A 16,690-nucleotide genomic window follows, 5' to 3' on the forward strand; every position below is an offset into this window, starting at 1 on the left:
CCTCAGTCTCTCTCCTCTCTCTGCGCCGCTGCAAAGCCCCGCCCGCCAAGCATTCTGAAAAGTCTGAGTGAGTCGCCGTTGCTGGCAGTTCTCTTGCGGCCCGGCTGTCAGACGGCTGCGGACCGGTAGTGGGCCGCGGACCGGGGGTTGGGGACCCCTGGTCTATACCACACTCCAAAAATAAGGCCTTCTTCCCTGATGCTATCCAAACAAAGCCAGATGTACTCACTAAGATGGGACTTATCCAACTGGCATTTAAATTCTGCTTGACATAAACAGCAACCCCACCTCCTTTTCTCTTCCATCTATCCCTCTTAAAAAATGTGTATCCCTCTATGTTATACTCATCCCCATCTTTTCTATTTAGACAGATTTCTGTTATTGCAATAATATCATATTTGTGCTCAGCTACATGCAACTCCAACACTCTTGTTTTATTTTTGATTCTTCTAGCATTAAGACAAGCTATTTTAATGCGTTACTCATTTACTTTTGCACTTAAACTTTAGGTTAGAATTTACATTACTTCATTACTACATCCTTCATGTACAGTTCTAAAACTGTCCTAAACTCCTAGCCAAGGATGGTTTGGATGTAACCCAACGCGGCAGAGCAGGACTCACAGGTGTTTCTTGTTGTGTGCTTATTTTGACTGTCTCATATTATTTCTCCAATTTGCTTAATGGATTGCTAAGGGTACTTTCCTTTCTAAATGTGATACGGAAAAGAGTTGGAATTGTTTGTCAGCTTATTATGTTCTGCATTTGCAGCAGTGGTGTCAAAAATATTGATGAAGTCTCTGACAAAGGCTATTGCAAAAGAAATTAACTAGTACCAATTAAATACCACTTCAATATCTGTTGATGTGATTTAGGGAAAAAATATGTGCTTAGGACTTGAGCCTTCCTGTTGCTTCCTGTGGCAGTTACATTAATTCTACTTTGGTGGCTCTTTTAAGATAAGGCAAAGCTCAAGCTTTAAACCATATTTAGTTAAACTTTTACTTACCTTCAGTCCTTTTCCTTATGTTTTAATTAATTCATTATCATAACCTCTTATTAATATATACTTCCAATAATTTGTAAAGATTATATACATTTGATAAAAATTCCAGGCAGTAGCAATAACCAATTGTACCACTAGGCCGTACCCCTGCAATTCATAGTCATATTTTCAACAATTTATTTGACGAGAATGAAGTGTATCTAATAAGTTTTACTATTTTACATTTTTTGTTAATGTTACAATTAAATTCTCATAGCAATCCTTCAGTTCATGTTTTTAGGCAGACATATTTATTTTGTCCTTTGCAAGAGATAACCATGTACTTATTTTGTGCTTTGCAATAGATGAATTTCCCATTGGGATTAATAAAGTATCTATCTATCTATCTATCTATCTATCTATCTATCTATCTATCTATCTATCTATCTATCTATCTATCTATCTATCTATCTATCTATCTATCTATCTATCTATCTATCTATCTAGATAACTAGACCTCTCTGTGACCAGAAGCCTATGTCCAGTGCTACCTTTAGTGTCACAGTGGCTCCAATAACTTTCACAACACTGCAATACAAATTCCTTTGTGTCATATCTATAAAATCATAGTTTCAGGAAGAAAGACAGAGAAATGGTCACTTACAGGCTTTAAAATATTTTCAGCATTCTGCAGACACTGTTTAGCTGCTGTCTTTACACCTTTATCCAGTTCAACTGCAAGCTTATCAGAATATTTAACAAAAAAATCTTCCAGTTTCTGCAGTTCCTTACTGAGAAATCCAGACAGTTCAGTGAAAACCTTATTGATTACAGCCTGCAAATAACGCAATTAGTCAGAGTTATTCAGCTGCATCTATTAAACATTTTACATTTACAAATTGTAACAATATTTGTTGCTTTCAGGAAACATATTTAGGACTCTAAACCTATCTATCTATCTATCTATCTATCTATCTATCTATCTATCTATGGTATATTAATACAAGTTTTAACTTAGTACAAATAACTACCAATAATGAGGTTATTGATCCTGTGCAAGTTTGGAATGACCAGCAGCTAAAAACCTTGTTTGATAATAGAATTAAGAAACATGTAAAATGGAAAAAGTCGGTTGCAGTTCATAGAGACAATGTCAAAATATTTTTATAGAATGACTGTACCTCTTGTTTGGCGTTTTTCTGTGGGACATTAAGAAAGGATGTTATTCCTGATACTTCAGTAACATAGTTTTCTACATCTTTCGTTATTTGGTTAACATAAAACTCCAAAAGATGCTTTTCCAACCCTGGAAATTCTTTAAAGAATAAAATATGAAAACATACTTAGTGAAAGTATACTTACATCATAGTAAAAGGTATACTTAAACTAGTAAGTAAAATGTTGTATTGCAAGTTTATATTTGTATTTTATTAAAATACAATTTGTTAAGAATTTGAAAATCTATTTTCAGCATACACTTTTAAAAATAAAGGAGCCAGAGGGGTTCTTCAGATCGATGCCATAGGGGACCCATTTTTAGTTCCCAAAAGACTGAATCACATCAAGGTATTTATTTAGATCTGTAACAGTAACCATGCAATTAATAACCATGAATAGATAGTAACACATTTTCTAAGTCCAGGTTTTCTTAATCTGTTAGTACCCTGCAGTACACCATACATTAAAGATTTTGTTTGATTTTTTTTCTCTGTATTAGAAAGTTATTCAAGGAACAAAGATCCAACAACAAATGCAAAGAACCCTTCCCAGAATGAAATGGTGCTTGGTCAAGTAATGGAGCTAGGAGGAATCACACAGCCCAGTAAATAACCATATAGTGCCATTAAATGGCCAGCATTTTTAAGATTGTATATCTTACCTAAATATTATGTTTGGAAAAAGATTAATAAACAATATAAGTTTCAGTTCAACACTGTTAAAAAATAGAATTGTTAATAACAATTGTTACATAATGCAGATATTTTGCCCAATTTAAACTACTGCTGAAAGATTAAAAAATTAAACATTTTAGATTACTTGCTGTATTTTAGGAATATTGCTTAGAACTTCATATTCATCTTACCAAAATAATTTGCTTGTATATACTTTTTTATGAAATATAGGTTAATATGACAGTCACATTAAAGACTATATGTCTTTTCTTTAAGCTTCGGGCAGTCATACCTGTTTCTTCTTCACTCAGGAATGGATTTCTCTTATTTCTGAATTGCTTTGAACTCACAGTGAACACTTTAATGAAATCCTTATGATCTGTTGCTTCATTGCCAAGCATTTTCTGAAAAAAATGTGTGGAATAAATGTTTAAAGAAAAATGCAAAATTTCGAAGAAATTTTAAAATCTAATTTTAGTGTCAGCGATAAAATAAAGTAGATTTTAAAAGAGTTCACTATATTTTAGTCTGACAACATTTTTTTTTTTCAATGAAGAAAGCAGCACTTGGGTGTACTAAAAGAAAGGGCTTACTCATCAACTGCAAATTCTAAATTCAAATGTTTGACAGCAGAGCCATGCATGTGTACCAGATAGTTTCAGAATAAAATTTTTTTTCAATAAATGATTGAAAATGCAAATTTACCCTTGTGTTTTTATTCAAATATATCACCCTTATCTGTAAAACATTGTTTGCATAAATGTCTAATATTTGCCCGTTCAAATATGTTGAAAAGTCAATAAATTCCATTGGGCCTACCTACTTTTTCACAACACTGTACATGTGCATATATTGTACATACACACACATACGCTTTCATACACAGAGACCCACACAACTTCAGACACAAAAGAATACACAAATTAACGAGGAAGACAGACTAAATTACTGTTTTGTGATGGTTATGGCCTATTCGTTTTAGTTTCAATTGACCTAATGCATTTACCAGAGGGGAGATAAATGAGTGAGATGAGTTAGTGGTGATCCTTTTCACTTAGTTTATGATACTACATGCATACAGGGCTGCAACAGATAAATGAGCGCAGCCAAATTATTTTCTCAGCAGACCTCACAATAATCTGTTTTTGAAGTGGACTGTTTCTGAACTAAACCAGACAACAATGGAGAATGTAATCACACTTTCACTTACGGCTTTGTACAGCTGTTCTTGGTTGAAAATACATCTGCTGCTTCTTAATAATGGAAGTGGTGTTAATGGCAATTATCATTTCCACTGTCTTGGTGGTATTGAGTACCAGGTTATTTGTAGCGTATTGAGACAAAAGGCAAGCCACCTTGTTTCTAAATGCTATTTCCTTTCCATTAGTAATTAGTGCAATAATGGTGGTGTCATCAGCAAACTTAATTATTTTTATTGAAAAGTCAATGGACCTACATTCATTGGTGGACAGGGAACAGAGTAGGGAGACAGTGCATAACCTTGAGGGGCACTGTGCTGATATTGAGACAATCTGAGAGGTGAGAGCCCATTCGATTGTACTGTTTCCTGTTTGTCAAGAAATTATAATCTGATTTACAGATGGAACAGTTCAGTTTGTAGAAATTTAATTAAGAACAGATCAGGGACAATGGTATTAAATGCTAAATTGTAATCTATACACAGTATTCTGAACTATGTTCCTTTACAGTCTAGATGCTCAAACATAAAGTGTAGGCCCATTTTATGGCATCGCCCACAGATCTACTTGGCCCATATGGAGTGAGTCAAGATGAAGACCAATAACAGACTTCGGATGAGTAAGAACTAGCAGGTTAAATATTTTCATTTGAAAATTCATGCGCAATATCAGAACAACAATCAGAAGTAAATGGTATTGTAAACATCAAAGCATAACTTGGGTACAACTAATTATATCCAGCTTAACAATCACTGACCAGGGCTGTAATAAAATACAGTATAGAGGACGATAGCCTAGAAGATCACAGTTAATAACAGAAAAAGGTTACAAGCATACAAGTGAAGCAGAAACTAATAAGGTGAAACACCTAATACCCATTTGGCTCTTTCTAATCTATGTCCTCAGTTGGAGTCACTTTGTGGGGTCACAATGTGACTCATACACCAAACACACCCCTTCATGTCTGTTTCCTTTTTTTAAGTAATTAATTTGTTGGAAGTTTTGATATTATTCATTTTACTATCATTCTTTTCTTTGACTTTGAATTTTAGAGTTTATATTTTCTTAATGTTTTTGACTTTTTAATTTGAAATTTGAATTTTGTGTTTTTAGACTTAGAATCTCATGAATTAAAAGTTTTGTATGGACAGGGTGGTTTTGGTCTTTTTCTTGGAAATATATTATAACAGTTTATAATAAGAGACAGGAAATATTTTATCATAATACATGCATTATCAAAGATAATGCTTACATTATCTACTTAAACAATTTAAGAAAAATACATGTAGAGTGTAGAATCCCCAGTAAATTGTAGAGTGTACAATTCCTAGTAAAGGAATCAAATCCTCATATCAAATTCTCATAATAAAGCAAGGAACTATGACAACAACTTGAGCCAATATTTATTTACAAAGCATTCTGGGAGCCAGCAATATAGTATATTGTCGCACCATCAAAACCTGATTCAAAACATCTATGACAAAACAGAACATTTATACAGAATCTTTTGGTACCCAGATGGGGTTGGTACCCAGCCGGGACACCCAGGAGGACCGGAGGAGGGCTTGTGCCTCCTCCAGACCACGAGGGGGCGATCGCCCTGGTTGTGTTAGGGGCCACGGGTGCACGGCTTGGAAGCCCAACCCTGTAGGGGCCCGTGGTCACTGCCAGGGGGCACCCAAATGCCTTGGGAGCCCTGGACCTCAGCACTTCCGCCACACCCAGAAGAGTTGGGGGGAAGAGGATCGGGGACACCCGGAGTCCTTCCGGGTGCACAGCCGGCACTTCCGCCACACAGGGGAGTGTCACCGGAGGAGTGTCAGGAAGCACCTGGAGCCCATCCGGGTGTGTATAAAAGGGGCTGCCTCCCTCCATTCGATAAGACAGTGAAAGGCATTGTGAAAGGCCAAGACTGAAGGGGTGATTCGTGCTGTGGCACTGATATTGTGCACTTTATCATTACTGTAAATACTGTAAATAAAGGTGTGTGTGGTGAAACATCATGTTTACCTGTCTGTGTCCGGGCTGTTTCCCACAATTTGTTTGAGTAGATAAACAGGTTGTTATCTACATTTGTGGTTCAAACAGTTAGAATTATAATGCTGTCACTTTCCTGAAGTTGTGAGGGAGACTCTTTGAATATTGTGATGGACGGCCGGCTACAGACTCCGGTCGCCACCCCCAGGCCGCCAGGAGGAGCCCTCCGGACAGCATGATCGTGCCCCGAGTTCCAGCAGGGCCTCATGGACTTTGTAGTTTGTATACACAGCCCTGCTGGATACCTTGGGGACCACCGGGAGTCACTGTAGGGGGGCTAGTGGGCTCTTATGTGCCCTATAACCCGGGAGTGCGTCATCATCATGTGACAGGAAGGAACGACGTGCTCCCGGGCTGAAGAAAAGGACTGTTTACCCTGACCCGGAGGGAATAAGGACTTGTGGGTTTGGATGGAAACCACTTCCGGGTCAGGGGATATAAAAGGACTGTGGGAAAGCCCAGACACTGAGCTGAGCTGGGAGGTAGGAGGGCGAAGTGTCTGGGCGAGGAGGATTGGTTTGAGAGAATTGTAGTTTATGAGTGTGGAGCGGAGGGTGCTTTTTGCACAGTTTAATTATAAAATAAATAATAATTATACTTTCACCTGGTGTTCAGAGTGGTACCTGAGGGTTCAAGAGGTGGACCACGCCTCTGTCTGCTACAATATACATTGGCACATCAAAAGGTTGGTACATCCTAATAAGATAGTTTTCTTACATTAAAGGGTTAAATTACAGTCATGCTGTGATTTATGGCTGACATAGGAAAATAATACAGTAATAATGTTCTAGAAATTGACAAAACTACCCACAATAATACATCTTTTGTTATTATTATTATTATTGTAATTTCACAGGATCTCATATGTTTTCTCACTATGTGAAGGCTCTTTAAGGTTTGCTTTGAATGGCACTGCTCCATGTGACCATGTTACATCAGTATTTCTCAGACTTTATGGTACTGCATCACAGTTTTGCCATTTTAAATACATTGACAACCCACTGGCAGCAATTGCAAACTGGCCCCTTGATGAAACGAGCGTGATCGGGGTCCCCCTTGATGAAACAAGCTCACTTAGGAACGCAGGGCTGCCAACTGCTTATGCAACCCACTAGTGAACCAATGACGGCAACCCGTGACCCACTAGCGACAACCTGGTTTTGACCCAGCGGTTGAGAATCACTGGCTTAGGTGACGCAAGCCACTCACGAACTAACAACGACAACCCACAACACACCAACAGCACGATTCAATGGATGATAAGCACTGCTTGCATACTGGCCCCTGAGACGTGAAATTAGTTTGTGTTACTCTACAACATATTTTGTGACCAACATACAGCCAAGTTGACATACAGCCAAGTGGCCAGTCCCAAATGGAGCCGTAAGTCGGCGTATGACTGCATATAACTGGTTTACAGGAAACGTCTAAGGCCAAAGGCTATATACTGGTAAACAGGCTGTTTGTAGCAAAATGCTTTCCCTTATCTATGCTTTTAGATCAAAGAGTTAAATCATATTGTTTTATTTCTGCTGTTCTTCTACAGATGGCACAAAGTATTAAATGGTAATATACAGTGTCACAAGAATGAGTCGGAGACATCATAAAGGATTGGGGCAGCCACCCGTATATTATGCTCGGCTGCAAAATTGCTCTTTTTATGTATACGATGTGTATAGTTCAGAGTCCAAAACAGAACTGCCTGTACTGAGGCAAGATGGCAGTTTTAAAGGCCTGGAAAGGAAATGACGTCAGTGTTGCAGGAACTGGGAGTGGCATCATCCTTGGGGCCGGCAAGAGGCGGGATTTCCCGGGAAAGGTCTGCAAGGGACTGAGAGAGATAGTCAGTACACTCCGTCGCCCCCTGGCCTGGCGTAGAATTACAAGTGTTTAGGCCCTTCAGCTGTTTCCCATGCACACGTGTGTGACAACAGGAAAAAGAAACCTTAACAGCAGATGGTGCCATGTTATTTATTTTCCTTCCACTCCCAATCCAGTCTTGAAGGTTGTAAAGAGTAGGTGTCTATCTTAAGAGCACTGGGTGCAACAAGGAACCAACTCAAGATGGGCACCAGTCAGTTCACTGCAGGGCATTTGTATATTGTACATGTTTATATCTGCATTGACTGAACATTTTGAGTCTTGTTGCACAAAGTTTATTTCACAGATGTGTTTCTACAGTTTGCCAGTGAGTCACTGCAAGTGTGGAGACATGTGTCGGGGACTCAGACTCATCACAATAATCTTGTTGGACGACCATTTAGTGAGCATGAAATTATCAGATTGTGAAAGGTTACCTTTGCTGTGTCCTCACAACTTCGTGTTAGATTCGTTTTCACCTTCTTATTTTTTTTTAGTATTTTTTCTCGCTTCCTGTCATTTTCGCTGTTTTCACTCTACGGACAAAAGAAAGCAAATTGGCCTTTCATATATTCTCAGCTACATACTGTACATAAATATGTCAGGATGTATTTATAGTTATATTTGTGTCATAAAACCAAGCAGTCTTTCAAAGCTGTCTCTGAACACCCATTCCTCAATTTTAAATATAGATTAAATTATTATATAACTCTTTTGGTTAAATTGTTTTGTATTTTACATGGTAAGCGAATTAAGATAGCCAAACAATTTGTTTCTGTGAATAATTTTTAAGTACTACTCACTGATTCTCCATGGTGTTCATTTCCCATATCATCACTGAAAAACATAATGACACTGTTGCTCAATTTATATTTATAAAGCAATATACAGTACTGTAGTTAACTTTAAAAAATGCAAGATGAGTTCTACCTTTCAATGCCAACAATATCTGTCTTGGTGCAGATGATGGTAATATTTTCGCATTGTCCTCCACCAGCAATATGCTTTAAAACACTCTTTAGGATTTTCGATGCATTTTGGTCAGATTCTGCCCGTGTGATCTCACTAACAATCCAGACAGAGGTGCATTTGTTTAAATACTGTTTGAGGTTACAAAAAAAATACAAAAAAGGTAAATAACATGTATGAATTTTTTTAAAGAAAATTAAATCAAATGGAATGGTTTAATACCCTTTTCCACATTTCATTCCTGTCCTTATTGGTATCTCCAGTTCCAGGAAAATCAACCAGTACTACATTATCGAGAAGATTCTGACGTCTTGGTAAATACAGAGTAACAGACTTTACCAGAGGCCAGTAGCTCTTAGTTTCTTCATCCATATCACTCCGGATGTATTGATTTATATCTTTAGACAGTTCTTTAACCTAAATAAATAAATAAGATGTCATTAGAGGGTTCCAATGAGGCCCTTAGCGCACAAAATGGATAAATACAATCAAATGATGCCAAACCAAAGCCTTACATATGGAATATAGACTTATGGAAGGTGTTACAGTTTTATTTATTTAGATTAAGAAGTATTTGAAAATTTTGCCATGTCTTTAAATGCCTAAATATGTTTTGTTACTTTCTTTAATTGAATTTTATGTGGAGTTTGCTCTGTTAATGGTATCAGACTGTAAATGATGAAAACAGCAAACACCAGGACAAGCCATTGTGAATGCTAAAGGGTGGCTGTATCAGTGTTAGCCACTTAAGCACAAGTAACGGTTTAAATATCCATATTAATAACAAACTGAATGAATTCTTACCCACCCACAAGCATATTTTTGCTTTGTGTAGAAAACCAGTTTGCAATTTCTGGATTGATCCAAAAATGATAGAAAATGGAAAACAACAACTTGCTTAATTAAGGTAGGAATATATTTAAAAGAAGAAATTATTTGATATGAAAACCTGCAGCCTCAGTAGACCCTCAGGACTGAACACAAGACCCCACTGATTCAGAGGATGGTAAAAATGACTGAGAGCAGCTCTGAGCCGCCGGCTGCTAATAGTTCTGAATCAACCACAAACATGGATCTGGACATCAGGAAATTGCTACACTTCCCACTTTCTTAAGGCTTAGTAGACTTATGAAGTGTAAGTAACCTCTTTTTCCTGCTCTTGTGGAATCACATAAATCAGAGATTTGCTTTGGGTCTGGAGTGCAGCTTTTGAACCAAACTGAAATGAAGTAGATAAGTCATTGCAATTCAGGCAGTAAAGCAATGAGAAAGGACCCAGCAGGATGCCACACTTTTGTGGAGAAATAAGGATGATCATGATATAACACTGAAGGTGGGCCTGGGAGGAGCTGTGAATCCGTCATAATATTCCCAGTTACAACTAGGATAACACCAGGTTAAGACTGGACTAGTGAGAAAAGGTGACTGTGCAGAATGTTCAAAGCTTCCACACACACTAGTAACAGACCTCTGACAGAGGGGCCCATTTTCAGAACAGAATGTCAAGCTTACATTGCTGTGTAAACAGTCAGAAGTTATCAGTTAAATGTTTACTATTTACCATATACATATCATATTTCAATCTGCTTAACAACTATTAGGAAAGTAAGATGGCATTATTACTGCATAAACAATATCATAACACAATATTCTGTTTAACTTGTGTTGCAGGGAGCAAAGCCTATCTAAGTATCACTGGGCCCAAGGTAAGCAACAGCTATGGACTAGGCGTTAGTGTAGCCATTTAACCCAGAATGCATTGCTTTGGGAATGTGGATGGAAAACTGGAGTGCATAAGGGAAAAACATGGGCATGGGGAGAATGTTCAGAGTCCCCACAGAAAACCAATTGGTATGGGATATGAAACCAGGGCTCTGGGTCTGTGAGGCAAGAGCAATAACTACTGCACCACCATGCCACTCATAGAAAAAAAGTCATACAAAATATCCAAATTCTCCATGTTTTTTATAAAAACATACAAACATAAAAACCTCCCTGGTAGTGTCACCAGCCACCAGTCCTGTTCAAATAAATCACTACCGACTCTGAATTTTGAAAATGAAAACTTACTGATTTTGCTGAAATTGTCTTCTTTGGAGAACTAAGCATTTCCAGTTTAATGTTTAGTAATTCATCATAACTTTTGCTTGGCCCTTCTTCTCCATACACTGCTGTTAGTTTTTCTTTTGCCATTTCACCTTCGCTGTCCTCCCCATCTTGATCTTCATCATCAGAATCTGACATGCTCTGGTCATTGTCACTCTGACAGTTTTCAACAAGAGTCTTTAGATCTTTAATCCACTCCTGAAATATATTGAGAAACATTTATAGCTTTGTTTATGGACTGCAAGACCTAGACTGCTTGTTATATAATGGGGCCATTTCATAATTTTTACTTGTTTTTTATCCCCCAATATTAAAAAATAAATAATTTCATAAGGCTGGTTGAGCTGTTGACTTACACTGTTTTGAAACCTAATTCATGATATATATTTTTTATATATACTGTAAATATATATAGTCACATATGTGCACTTGGGAGGCAGTCAACGGGCTCACTAATGCCTCTTCTTCTCTTCCTATTGACTGCACCACTTCCACCTCCATTCATGACCTCACTTCCGGTGCCTACTGTTGACCTCATTCCACTTCCTGACTAGTAAGCATACTCTTCCTGTCCTCCCACTATAAAACCAGTCAATAGTCATAAATCAACCAGGCAATACAGATTTTGTATAGGTTTAGTTCAAGTCTGAAGAGATTACTCTTTTGTTTGTTTCAAACATTCTTTTTTTTCCTTCTGCACTACAATATATGGGGTAGATCCTCAATTCATTTTTGTGGTGATCTTGTCTTCCTACTATATATATATGGCACAGTAGTGTTGTGGTTAGTCATTATTTTTCAGACCTCAGGATGCTGGATTTGTCCATGAGAAGTATGTATCTCCTCCCAGTTTGTGTGTATTTTAATTGTATTTTGCCTAATTTGTTGTTCAACATATGATTACTGAATTCTTTCAAATTAGGATTCTATTAAGCTATTTTATTATAGTGTTTTTGGGGGAAAGAAATAGATTCTATCTATCTGTATAATTGTATTCCTGAGGTCTTACTCTTATAGAACCCACACTGAGCAACAAACACATGCCCGGCAGTTTTATATAGTTCTTTCTGTATACCCTTTTCCTCAGCCTGCAAGACAACATTTTCACATATGTTGTTAATGAAAAAATTTTTCTTCCTCATTTTCCTTTGCACTGGCTTGAAAATAATATTCACTCTGCCCCTTTTCAGATGTGTAAGGCCAATTGTGTTTCTCAGTGCAGATTCTCAATAGAATTAGCAGCAAGAAAACACTTATGGAAAGTTGCAATTCTCTTTTTAACATTTATTGCACTAGTAGAGTTGTTAAAAGTACACAGAAATGATACCTGAGTAAAAGTGCTTTGTCAGATTTTTACTAACTGATATCGGAAATGTCTTAATTGAAAAATACTTAGTAATACATAGTAAAGGTAAAAAAATAAAATAAATAAATAAATAAATAAAGTAAATAAATAAAAAGTATCTGCTTTCAAAAGTGCTCAAGTACCAAACTTAAAAGTACATTTTATAATAAGGAGCCACGGTGTCTCCCCTATTGGTATACCCGGCAGCAGTGGATGAGGCACCCTTACTCCAGACAGAAGAATAAAATAAAATACAAAAATAAGAATACAAAATAAAGTGAACAGCTCACAACCTTACCACTTGAACAGATGCACAATACTGAATAAAAAAAAAAATTAAACACACCTCCATGGACATTTTTTCTAATCTCATTTTATTTCCTATCCTTGTGTTGTTTTCTGTTATCCTCATAAATTTGCTGATGCCTTGGTAAAGGTATATATTATACATTTGAAGAAACTGATAATAATTAAATAGTCTAATTTGTATGATCTCCTGCAGTGTACTTTTTATAACCGTGATCTGTACTGTATTAATAATTAATTACTGATGTAATTGGCCCCCATTAAATGGCCTTTATTCTTTTATTAGTTGCTTTACCTGTTTTACTTGCACTATGCACCTACTGGGCTGATTTTCAGGTAACATAGACAAATAAACATGAAGAGTACCTCTTTGCTGATAAACGTAATTTTTGCTTTGTATTTTTCATTAACTGAATCTTCATGAGCTTTTACTTTCACAATGCAGGATGTACAGGCTTTAGTGTCTGATGTGGGCAACAAATTAATTTCATTTAGAAGAGCGTTTATCAGTGAACTTTTTCCAGCCCCAGTCTTTCCAAATATTCCAATATAAATGTTTTCATGAATCTTCTTGGACGTTAACTTAGAAGTCATTTTTCTGAAAAATGCAAAACTATGATGCCATTATACCTTTTGCAGAAACCAAATGCCAAGAGCAATAGTTTAAAGATGGATATAACGTGTAGTGTAGTTTAAGATTTAAGTTTCTGTGGTAATAATGAGTGCAAGGCAGGACTAAAACGTGCTTCATATTATGGACATGACAAATAAAATGGGATTTTTAAGCACTGAAGAACACTGATTAATAAATAGAACAGCTCCTGTACAGAATGTAATATTCATCAGACAGGTAGTTCATAACACGACCACTAACACTACAAAAATAATAAATGTATAGTATGTAAAAGGCAAAGGTACCGGAATAAATATTTACAGTTACCTCAGTTGGTTCAGAAACTGTTGATCATTCCCAGGGTAAGACAGCTCTTTTAGTTTTTCATTCACTGTTGATATAGTAAATCTCGCTTCTTCTTTTGATTCATAATCTACCAAACAATATTAAAAACTGAGTAAATAGTAGTAATAGTAATAATAATAAGGAAAAGTATCAAATGTATGTCCTTTTGGCCAAGGCAGTGCAGCTTATCAGATGACTCACTTTATTTAGTTTACATTTCAACACTGAACTGGAAAAAAATTATATTTTACTTTTTTATTTATTTATGTTACTATAACAGATGAGTTTGATTTAGTGTTAGAGAGTTGTACTTTATTTTTTTGTGATCAACATTTTTCATTTTAAAATTCAGTAATCACAAAATAAAATAAACAGATTTAGGAATTTTTGAAAGTGGAACAGATTATCAACAACAACCCACTACGCTACCTGACTCTCCACTCACCATCTCGAAATTGCCTTGTAAAAAAGGTTTTGCATCGAATTAAAAACTACTGATGACTACGCAAACAGTTGAGAGTGACCAGACAGACAGGTGATTCTGAGTGGAGAAAGGGAATAAGAAAAGGGATGATTTGGGGATTAAGAATAGTCACATGACATGGATCCGTCATTAGCCAACTCCAAAAGAAGTGCACAGCAGTTTGCCACTTTTCTATATTGAAGCCAGTTGATCCATTGATCTGCACCACCAAAAGTTCAGGTAGGGTTAGATTAAAGAAAGAGGATTTCCAGAAGTTTACAGAAAGTAGGGAGTCAAGAGATTTCCAGAAAGAGGCTAAAATGATCTAAGCAGACATGGTACCAAGACAAAATAATCTTCGCTGGATAGAAGTCAAGGTAAGAGAAGAGAGGTCAAGGAGAAGAAATATATGAGGAAAAAGAGGAAAATTAACAGAAAAAATATCAGACAGACAGTTGGACATTTTAATCCAAAAAGTGTAAACTGGAGAGCAGTCCCAAAACATATGGAGAACAGTGCCAGCAGCATTTAAAGGACACAGGTGGCAGATGAGATCAGCAGCAGAAGGCAAAACATACATTTTCAGAGGGGTGAGGCACAGGTGATTTAATTTGGATATGCAGATAGTTGGAGATTTTGGAGGATGTCAAAATATTGTTCAGGATTTCCTTCTATGAGATTGGTATAGAAAAAAGGAGGTCATGTTGCCTAACTGAAAGTTAAAGTAGAGGTCTGGCAGATGCCCTTCACAGACTTGCATATGAAGATATAATGGCTTAATGTTTCTAGATAGTAAGCAGGAAATTTACAAAGGAGGTGAGAAGACAGTGCAGAGGATATTGGGACCACATTTGCCTTAAGGACTTATCTGATCTGAAGATAAAATAAAGAAAGAGGAAGGAGGAACAGAAACCTGGACCTTTAAATTATATTTTGGGTTTTATATTTTTATATTTGGATTATTTTTTATTAATAATTTTAAATTAATTATTATACAAAGAATACTAACTCCAAATACAAATGTTTTAAAATTATGTAATAATTCATTTATCATTTATAAATGTATTTATTCATTTAGAAGGTATGCCTTATGTCATTAATAATTCTTATCCCAAAATCTTACAGAATAAATATTCTTTTTCCTTGGCATGAGATAGAAGTGAATTATTACCTCAATCAGCAAATACATTTTTCTTGGAGCATTATGGTATTGTGCTAAGTGACATCTGTGTTTAAATACTGGACTACCATTAGGTCCAAAAAGCTCATGTCTGATACTGTACATCATAAATAAAAATATCTTAAAGATCTTAATTTCATTGTGCATATGTCAGTAAGTCCAAGTAAAAGTGATTTCAAAATTAAAATTTGAAATGCTTCCTACGTTATTCAGTTTTTGAGCAGCGGAAGTGCTGCTTTCATTCAGCTAAATTTTCTTAAAGTGATTAAAAGTCACACATTTGTTGAATAAGTAAAAGTACGTGTACTTTCAAGACTTAAGTTGCTCTCTAAAAAAATGTATATTGTGGACATTTTAACTACTACTTAAATAATGCCCTCTATGCATCCTATTCTGATTGTGAGCATAGTGGGAGGATAAAGCTTATTCTGCCAACACTAGGTACCAAGTAGGAACCACATGTTGTAATCACACACACACAGTCAATATTACTCAAAACTGTGTCAGTCATATGAATGTTTCCATAAAAGTCTGCACATATGAAACAGAGCATTCTTGGTGATCTACTTAAATTATCTGGATATCTGCATTCCAGTTAGGTTTTTCAGATTGTTGATGAGACTTAATATGAATTTACAACAAGTTAAATATTTCCTTAGTCCTTTTCCTTTCTTCTTGTATTTGTAATAATTATAGGATGAAAGACTGAGACCTGAAAATCCCAAAACACAATGTTAGGAAAATCCAATGAAGGTATGAAAAATTGGATCGATAAGTAATTAACAATAAAGAAAATTCCAAAACACAAGGAAGAATGAAAAAATTAACACAAGGCAGAAATAAGAAAAAATGGTAACTAATTAATAATTAACACAGTGATGGAAAAAACAAGACTCACACCAAATGGAAGTTAGGCCCAATAACAGGCGCATTTATTCCATAACATATAATTTACAGCAGTCTTCTGGCAGAACCAAACTCCCAAACACCCTGTAAAAATGGCAGTCACTTCACTAGGCAGGTTATTGTTCATGATCGTTGTCTAGCCTGGCTCTTAAACTAATAATGGAATCAGGTCCTGTCTCATTCATTGTTCTTTATCGTCCCCCAAAATTCAATGCATCCCTCTTATCCGATCTGATTGAACTTTTGACCCACCTAAGCTCTTACTCTCAGAGAATTATCCTTCTTGGTGATTTCAACATCCATATTGACATTACTACATCTAAATTGAGAAATGAATTCCTATCCTTACTGGACTGTTTTGACTTGACACAACATGTTGATTTTCCCACCCACTCTGGTGGTCATATATTGGATATGATCTGCACTTCTGGACTATCTGTTGCCAACATTTATAGCACTGATTTGGGACTCTCTGACCATAAAGC

At 36.3% G+C, this 16,690-nt stretch overlaps 1 protein-coding gene across 1 annotated transcript in view; it reads right to left on the minus strand.

The window, feature by feature from the left end:
- The window catches only part of LOC114664463 (nuclear GTPase SLIP-GC-like), a 59,095-nt gene that overhangs the window by 17,939 nt on the left and 24,466 nt on the right, over window positions 1–16,690 (minus strand). Inside the window, exons 4-13 of the mRNA XM_028818564.2 lie at window positions 13,639–13,744; window positions 13,065–13,296; window positions 11,012–11,245; window positions 9,164–9,358; window positions 8,903–9,072; window positions 8,776–8,809; window positions 8,410–8,508; window positions 3,169–3,280; window positions 2,166–2,299; window positions 1,649–1,819 (exon numbers count right to left, since the gene is read on the minus strand). Of these exons, the coding sequence (XP_028674397.1) occupies window positions 1,649–1,819; window positions 2,166–2,299; window positions 3,169–3,280; window positions 8,410–8,508; window positions 8,776–8,809; window positions 8,903–9,072; window positions 9,164–9,358; window positions 11,012–11,245; window positions 13,065–13,296; window positions 13,639–13,744 (1,487 nt within the window). The remainder of the gene's footprint in view (window positions 1–1,648; window positions 1,820–2,165; window positions 2,300–3,168; window positions 3,281–8,409; window positions 8,509–8,775; window positions 8,810–8,902; window positions 9,073–9,163; window positions 9,359–11,011; window positions 11,246–13,064; window positions 13,297–13,638; window positions 13,745–16,690) is intronic.

The sequence above is a fragment of the Erpetoichthys calabaricus genome, chromosome 14 (assembly GCF_900747795.2).
Source record: "Erpetoichthys calabaricus chromosome 14, fErpCal1.3, whole genome shotgun sequence".
Classification (NCBI taxonomy): domain Eukaryota; kingdom Metazoa; phylum Chordata; class Cladistia; order Polypteriformes; family Polypteridae; genus Erpetoichthys; species Erpetoichthys calabaricus.